At 43.1% G+C, this 9,215-nt stretch overlaps 1 protein-coding gene across 1 annotated transcript in view; it reads right to left on the bottom strand.

The window, feature by feature from the left end:
- Positions 1-9,215, bottom strand: part of USH2A (Usher syndrome 2A (autosomal recessive, mild)) — a gene marked incomplete at its 5' end in the record, with an annotated part of 716,575 nt that overhangs the window by 110,048 nt on the left and 597,312 nt on the right. Inside the window, 1 exon segment of the mRNA XM_015424093.1 lies at positions 2,287-2,445. Coding sequence (XP_015279579.1) covers positions 2,287-2,445 — 159 coding nt within the window.

The following is a 9,215-nucleotide window of genomic DNA, read 5'->3' as shown; positions in this document are numbered from 1 at the left end:
GAAGGAAGAAGGGGGGGAGGCACGGGGGGCCTGCAAAAGCTTCTCCTCTCCATCTGGCTTTCCAGGCAGGTGGGAGAAGCAGGGCAGGGGGAGCTGTGAAAGCATCTCCCGGATTGGGGGGAGGAGAAGGAAGCAGTGACCCTGGGCCTAGGAGGGCCCAGGGAAGCCAGGGGGACAGTTCGGGAGGGGGGGAGAGAAGGAAGTGGCGACCCTGGGCCTGGTGAGGCCCAGAGAAGTCACGGACAAGGATCGGGCGGGAGAAGGAAGTGGCTACCCTGGGTCTGGTGAGGCCCAGAGAAGCCGCAGGCAAGGATCGGGCGGGAGAAGGAAGTGGCGACCCTGGGTCTGGTGAGGACCAGAGAAGCCACGTGCAAGGATTTGGGGGGGGAGAAGGAAGCGGCAGGGCCCAGGGAAGCTGCAGGACTTGTGGGGGGGGGGAAAGGGGACCGGTGACTGTGGGCCTGGCAGGGCCCAGAGAAGGCGCAGGACTGGTGGTGGTGGGGAAGAAAACGGCAACTCTGCAGGGCTTCTCCAGCTGGGCCTCTGAAGCCCTGGGGAGACATTTAAATGTCTCCCCGCGGCCTCTGGAGTGCTCCCCGGCTTGCCTGCCTCGGCCTTGCGAGCCTCCTGCGCTTACCCTGCAGATGGTCTTCTCCTGTCCGAGGACCAGAGCAGAGTGAGTCGAAGAAGCTGGCTGGGGTTGACATGGGTGGGACTCTGCAAAGCAGCCAGCCAACCCAGCCAGCTCTTCTGACTGGCACTTTTTGCGGCCAACCACTGTTGGTGCGCATCGAACGCTGGACGCGAAAATGGCTTTATATATAAGGACAGGATAACCTAAGCTTTCAAAACCACTCTGTACTTCCTCAGTTGTTCTCCCAATAGGATCAATGCCATATCCTTTATATATAAAAGCCGAATGGCGGAGTACTTCTCTAGAACATTCCACACGCTCCAGAATTGGTTGGCGCACTGGTGTGTCACTCAGAATCTGTTCCTATCCACTGGCTGCATTGCTTGAGTCTTGCCTCCAACATTCTAAACAGTTTGCTATTCCTCTCCCCCCCATAGGCCTTTGCCTCGGAACACAGAGGTCGTTTGCATATGTGACTTGATTGGCTTTTGCCTCTAACATTCTAAACAGTTTGCTGTTCTGAGGTAAAATGTGTCCAATCTCCAGGTGAGGGCTGGAGATCACTCAGAATTACAACTGCTTTCCAGATGGCAGAGATCAGTTTCCCTAGAGAAAATGGTGGGCTCTGTATTCTTGTATGCTGCTGAGGTGGCCCCCGTATAACAGCCAATGTGATGTAGCAGTCAGGGCTTCAGAGCAAGGGAGAGGCTGCAGGTGTGTGGGGGATGGAAAGCTGAAGACTGAGGGGGAAATAAAGGTGGGTTGATGATTGGCTGGGAAAGAGAGAGAGTTGGCAACTCCAGGTGTGAAATTCCTGGAGATGTGAGGGATGGAGCCTGGACAGGGTGAGGTTTCAGGAGGCATGGGACCTCGGACAGGTACAAAGCCATAGATTCCACCCTCCAAACCAACCATTCCCTTTTGGGGAACCATCGTTGCCAGGTGATGGGTGGAGACCACTCAAAATTACAACTGTTCTTTAGGTAGCAAAGATCAGTTCCTCTGGATAAAATGGTGGACTCAGTGTCATTATACCCTGCTGAGGTTGCCACAGCAAATTGACACTGAGTGTCCAAGGCCAGGGCACCCGCCCAGAGCCTCTTTCTAGAGCTCGTATTTATTTCCACAACGAGCCATTTTCCTGGTTTCCCTATAATTTCCAACAGGTCAGGATCCTGAAGTTCAATATCAATAGTTTTTGTGGAGTTACACCAGTGCAAGTCACGTATATCTTATTAACAGGTTTCTTTAGATCAAGTTTCAGACATTCCTTGTAAAACTGAATAAGAAAACAGTATTCTATGACTTTTATATAAATAATAATAAAATTGCTGATGTAATGGCATGGATATCATCCTATGTGTACTTCTAGGACATTTGAAAAAACTAACTCACTTTTATGCTTTTCATAATGCATTTGATAAAAAGAAATATGTTCCCCCAAATGCTAACGTTTTAAATTTTCTTTTAAAATATTCATGATATAATATGGAGAAATGTAAAATGCACCACTCAGTGCCAGGCTTTGCTTTTACTAGGTAAACATTTCACTTCAATTTTGAAATAAGATGTTATCTGTTTTGCTGAACAGAATCTATTTTGCAAAACTGCACTGTCTGCTGATCACAAAAGAGAATTACTTAACGTCTTACCATCCTGGCAGGCTTGTATCCTTATCTCATATTGCGTGTATGGATCCAGACCATTCAAAAGAGCAAAATTTGGCTGCCCAACTGAATTTATAAGGGGTGAGATACTGCCAGCATTTAATAATATGTTGTATTTCAAAGGCACATTGGTCTTAAACAATCCTGTTGTAAAACAGACAAAATTACACAGGATAATTGCTGTAGAACAGATGCAACATTTTTGATTTGGGGGCTTCTGGCATACAGAGGAGCTCTGTATGTATCAGAGGCACAACATTTAAAACATGTTTTCTAATATTTGCATCACATTTACACTTGCATGTTCAGCGCTTCAAAATCACTTGCATTTGTATATCACCCATCAGAGATTTATCTCCCCAGGCAGAACTTTTATAACTCCCAATACCAACCAAGACACAATTCTTATCAATGGATGACTATCACACTGTTGACTGAAATCAATTAAAGATACATCATCAAGTAATGAGACATCAAATGATTAGCATGCACATGCAAATCAGCTGGAAATACTCCAACTGTCCTGAATTCCAAGTGTGCTGTTAACAGATGATATGAGAATGGTGTATGTACTTCTGTTCTATCAATCACTGTATATGTGTAAAGTGCTATCAAGTGGCAACTGACTTATGGCAACCCCAGCAAGGGGCAGAGGTGGTTTGCTATTGCCTTCCTCTGCAGAGTCTTCCTTGGCACTATCACTTCCAAGAACCAACCCTGCATAGCTTCTGAGATCTGACAAGATTGGGCTATACTGCCTTCCCTCCTAACTCTATCGATCTGTAGGATACAAAAATTAGTTTTCTTTAATAATAGTACCATTCCTCTGGCTTTTGGGGGGAGTTATTTTTGAGCTCTTTTAGCAGCCAATCTGGTAGGTTGTGGGGTCTGTAGGAGAGGGTTGTTATATTTGGTACCTAGTATGCTGTTACTTTGTAGCACAAGTAGAGGTTGGCCAATTGTTGCTACAGGTCTCAAGATATTGAGGTGGTGCATGAAAGCAGAAGGTGTGAGAGTGGAAGGGGTGTAGGTTGTGTGAGACAAGCAGGGAGACATGGTACTCACTGCTTGCCAACTCTCTGGCTCATCTAAAGGCATATGGATAGAGATGTTCTCAGTGGTACCTTCTGATTCAGTCTTGAACATGTGAAGCCACCTTATACTGAATTAGACCCCTGGTCCATCAAAGTCAGTACTGTCTACTCAGACTGGCAGCAGCTCTCCAGGGTCTCAGGCAGAGGTCTTTCACATCACCTACTGTACGTTCCTTTTAACTACAGATGCTGGGGATTGAATCTGGGACCTTCTGCATGCCAAGCAGATGCTCTGCCACTGAGATACGGCCTGTCTCCTCTCTTGATGTTGTGAAATATCAGGTTTGTAAGGAACATGATCTTTGCAATGCATGAATTGCTTTCAGAAGAAATCATGGACCTAGCTTGGACAGAAGCTGACTATATTATTCTATCTCAGTTGACTCTTTCTGGATATATAATGCTTCACCAGGTCTAAACTAGAGGATGGGGAAGTGGTGGTGGCTATAATTCTTTATGAGTCTTTTTCCTTTTGCAGATTCCCAGTGCAGACAGTAGCAAGCTTTTATTTATAATATTTATTTATTCAAATATTTATATCCCATATCTCTCACCAACAATAGTGGCTCAAGGCAGAACAGAAAGCCTTGACTGTATATACCTTATGTTAAACATCAGGAGCAGAACAGGTCACCTGCCAGTTTATCATGAAACTTGCTAGCAGATGCCCAGCAGCAGGAGCAGGATTGGTCATCTGCCAGTTTATCATGAAACTTGCTAGCAGGTGCCTTGGATAAGTTGACAGAAGCCTTGCTGATCCACACTGCTGTCCACCTGAGACTGCATTGTTGTAACACATTCTATGTGTGACTGTCCCTGAAGACATCTCAAAAACTTCAGACAGTGCAAAAAAGTGGTGCATGCCAGCATGAAACTAGTAATACCTGTGCTGAAAGGCTACCTATTTCCAGTTCAGTTTAGAATGCTCGTTCTTACTTTTGAAGCTCTTAATGACCTGGGGTGCACATACCTGGAAAACTGTCTCTCCTTTCACTACTGGCACCTTGCCAAACATCCCCACTAACAGGATGATAAGACTGTGTTTCATCAGTACTAATATTTTCAGATGTGTTTTGCTGAACCAGTGCGGCAGCTTATAATTTTTAAATACCCAAGTTGTTCATGTATTTAGGGCTTTTCATTCTTATGGGCCATTTTCTTTCTTTCCACCAATGAAGGTAAGGTAAAGAACAGCTGCCATAAGAGGCCTGAACTAGTCCACTATGCTGCCTTGACACCCAACTATTGCTATTCTCTAAGCACACTCCAACATGACCTGAGCTTTCAACCATTTGATTAAAAGTACAAGACAACAAGGCCTGAAATTCCACAATTCCATACGTCAACATTGGTATCATGGTCTTTCTGAAGAAACTCATGACAGCATGGGCATCATCACAACAATATCCAGTGTATCATCACTACAATCTTAGGAAGTTGTTTGGGTTGACAGGGAAAGACTGGGGCAGTGAGTAGGCTTCTCAAATGAGTGGGAATCCACCTGCCAGTTCTACTATGAATCCAGAAGCATTAGTCACTTTGGACAACAGATTCCAAAGGAGGTGCTATTTTGCCGAGTTCAGGCTTCCTTGGGAAGTTATTGAAAAATAAGTTGTCAATGCCAATGTGGTATATTCATGTTAGACTAGGCTGAAGAGACCAGGGTTCACATCCCTACCCGTGAAGCTAACTTGGAGACTGTGGGTCACTAACTCTTCTCAAGCTAACCTGCCTCACTGTTTTGTTGTAAGAATAAAATTGAGTTGAGGACAACAATGTATGCGACATTGAGCTTCTTGGAGTAGTGGTGGAATAAAAATGTGATAGGTGCAGTCAGATTCTTCACTTGATGAGCAAAAAAATGTCTGAGGGTGGTACTAAAAATCATAATAAGGACATAGATATAAATGAACAGACTGCCTTGAAAGAATCTACTCAGGAAGAAAGTACAATATGTTACACAAAACGTGTCAGAAACAATGCACTGAAAATTAATGTGGCTTTCCTTGGAACATTACTACTACATAGCTACACAGGGGTATGTAAAAAAAATATTGGTATTTTTCATTTCGGGTCTATTGGGGTTTATGGGCCCCCCCCCCCCCAAAAAAAAATAAATAATAATTCAGGATTCCTGAAAAATCCCAGACCCAAATACCGGTATTCGGATCCAGGATTGTTAGGAACTCCTGAATTTTGGTGGGTCCTACAGGCCTGAACTGAAAAATGTTGGTAAAAAATACCACTCCGATCCAGAAGCCCAGTTTAAACTGGATGACAGGAGAAAGCAGTGCAGAACTGCACCTGCAAGGAACTATCAACTCCCCACAGGGACAGCGATCCCAGCTGGGCTGCATTCTCCTGCTGCCCAGTTTAAACCTGGTGGCAGGAAAAGGCAGCACAGAGCTGTACCTGCAGGTAGTGATTGGCTCACCTCAGGCACAGCGACTGTGGCTGGGCTGCCTTTTTTTTGGCTAAATGGTGAATAGGCAAAGGGTGATTGCTAGCATAAGAACACCTATGTAGAATAGACAGCTTGAAAAGACTCAGAGAAAGAAGAGTAGCTGTGTCATAATCCTCAGAATTCTGGGTTTTCTTTCTGCACTGAGAACTCCAGCCCCACCAAACAAAAAATTTGCCCCACAAGCCACAAAATCCTGGCTATGGGCCTGGGTGGGAGAAATCTGCTCCTGCTGCTCCACTGTTTTCAAATCTACATGAATTTCCGGAATATATCCAGAATTTTCTCCAGAATTCCCCCCCATTTTCCCTGAGAAAATCCAGACACATTTAGGAAGCCAAAATATACCAATAAGTTATTTTTCGGGTATATTTTTGGCTCGGATAGATCCAAATGCACACCACTGTTTGCTACACTTGCCTTACGCTGTTATAACATATCTGCTTCAGTCACTGATACCTTTGAAAATGAGAGAAGTAAATGTTCATAGGAAATGAGGAAGTCAGACTAGCTCACTGGTTTAAAAATATCTGTTTCAAGTCTGAAACTACTACAGTGATGTTTTGAAGAGTGAATGGAATGAAATGGGCAGATTTGTTAAAGTCAGCTGGGAAACCACACGACTTGGTTAGTTCCAGAATTCATAAATTTGTGTCAGAATAAAAGGAACAGTAAAAGCACAAGTCAACCAATTTACCCTAAGTGCAAATGGCAGTTTTGTTATTTGGTGTCAAAGTTACCGTGAGCACAATGACAACCTGCCATAACGCATTTTCATGTTCACTAAAGAACAAGGATTTAGTTGGTTAATATTCCCAGCAATACTCCTTTTCATAATTTACAACAACTAGATGCTGATAGGTTATTTAACATTTATGAAGTTAAGATGTAATCAGAAAACCCTGATTATCTTTACAAATAAAAAAGTTAAATTATTCTGCTTTTTCCTCCATGACTTCATTTCACAGTAGGTGCAGACTCTCCAACAGGACAAGTCAATCAAATAGCATATTGGGGTGTTTGTGTGTCCCCCTCTTTTTCCTCTGCATTTGGACAATGAATAATAGGCAATTTTGTGAAGAAGAAATTGCAAATTTACTTCAAAGCAAAGGTGTCTCATAAAGAAAAATATATATGAGAAAGCATGGATAAAAAGTAAACAGTTCTGTTCTAGAGACTAATGATCCAAGAAACTATAGAACTCAGTTGGTAAAAAGCTATTAATTTAATTTGAAATCCTGCAAAAACATAGCGCTCTAGGATAACTTCTGTTGTATTTCAGAGCTTCCAATTCAGTTATATTGTTCCTGGTCAAAGAAGACGGGGATGGCAAAGAATGAGATGGTTAGACAGTGTCACAGATGCAACGAACATGAAGTTGAGGAAACTTCAGAGGACGGCGGAAGACAGGAAGGCCTGGCGTGATCTGGTCCATGGGGTCGCGAAGTCGGACTCGACTGTGCGACTGAACAACAACCAAAAATGCTATTCACAAGGCTAGTATATATGGATGGTTTTGTGTATATGTGGTATGATGTAAGTACTTACAGAAATCAGCTGATTTTCATTAATACAAAATATTCGGATAAAAAATACAATCTTATCTTCTACTACAAGCTATGCAAGTCAGCCAGGATCGTCCCATCTAAAAGCCTTTTACTCTGGCACAGTGCAGCTAGTGCACTCAAGCAACTACAATGGGGTATACCAGGGGTACCCAAACTTGCTTAACTTAAGAGCCACATAAAATAAATGTCAGATGTTCGAGAGCCGCAAGACATGAACAAATATTATACCTACGTTTTAATTGACAAAATATGCAGATTTGCTTTTTATTAACATTAAATGAGACGGTCAAAAATAAAAAATGGGTAAAAACAGATATTGATAATGATATTTATTAGTCCAATGACATATATTTATTTGCTAATGATATTTATTCGTCTAAGAGAGAGAGAGTTGGAAAGAAAAAATAAAAGAGGTGGGAAGAAAGAGAGAGAGAGAGAAAAAGAAAGCAAACAGATGGGGAGGGGGAGGAAGAAAGGGAGAGAGAGAAAGAGAGAGGAAGGAAGGAAGGAAGGAAGGAAGGAAGGAAGGAAGGTAGGTGGGGGAGGAAGGAAAAAAGTGTGGGAAAGAGAGAGAAAGAAACAAAGAAAGCAAATAGATGGGGGAGGGGAAGGAAGGAAAGAAGAGAGAAAGGAAGAGAGAAAGAGAGAGAAAGAAAGATGAAAAGAAATACCTCAATGGAGATCACAAAAGTCAGATCAATCAGCATAACTCTGCCCTAGACTCTGGGTTTTGGTCATGCTAGTGTGAGACAAAGTGTTAGAAAAGTGGGATGGAATGCCTTGGATAGTTTGTATTATATATAACTGGTTGTGAAGAGAAATGGGAGGCCTATGTACACATTCCATATCCTCATTCATTATTCTTTTGCACCTCAGTGTAAGTTACTTGTGCTCCACGGCACATATAATTTGAACTAAACAGAGACAGAGAGTTGGATGGGGCATATGTTAGCTGCAACACCGGATCTCTGTTTATGAAGGGGGAATTAGCAAAGAGACTATTTGCATAATAGGTGCGCAAGCTAAGGAACGTACTCCAACTATACCAGAGTCAGAACCCTCTCAAAGCTGCACAGATGACAGACAGGAAATGCATAAAGAGAGGGCTATGTTTGCCCTATGCCAGCTTTGGTCGTAACCTAGCCTGGGTACCAACTTTATGTGGCAAGTGGGGGCTTGGGCTAACAATGTGACTTATACTGGGTACAGAGACTAATAGCTCAATGAAGTTACAGAGAGGGCATAGACAAGCCATTTGGACTGCTTGCATGTGTGTCTTCGTGAATGCACAGGTGGGGTCAATTGCAGCATATAGGAATCCACCTGTGCTTCAAGAGGTGGATCAAGCTGTGCTCTCTCTCTCTCTCTCCCTCACTCTCTCACACACACTTTTAGAATGGCCATCATGCCTATACAGGAAATACCATATATAGTGAGGATTCCTTGAGGTGCTAACGTATGCTCCCCTGTGGAATTAAGGCCTGGACACTGAGTGTTGGGGTGGAGGTCATGTTCTATATCCCTCAAGGACAGTGTTTCACTTTTTCCAGCACAAGTTAATAGCAACAATTTACCTGTATGGGATGCCATACGATAAATAAATGAATACCTGTATGGGAAAAATTAAAGAGATACAAGCAAGAACATTAGAGGGGTGGGTAAACCCTGGAACCCCCTGGTTCTGTCCAAGTTATGACAGAATGAGACAGAATGTTGTGAAATGGCATCTATATAAATACATATATACAGCTAGATCCGTGAATACATATACAGTTAGTCCACTGCACCATA

The sequence above is a fragment of the Gekko japonicus genome, unplaced genomic scaffold (genome assembly GCF_001447785.1).
Source record: "Gekko japonicus isolate JY-2015 unplaced genomic scaffold, Gekko_japonicus_V1.1 scaffold810, whole genome shotgun sequence".
Taxonomy (NCBI): Eukaryota; Metazoa; Chordata; class Lepidosauria; order Squamata; family Gekkonidae; genus Gekko; species Gekko japonicus.
This window is presented reverse-complemented; position numbering and strand designations above follow the sequence as displayed.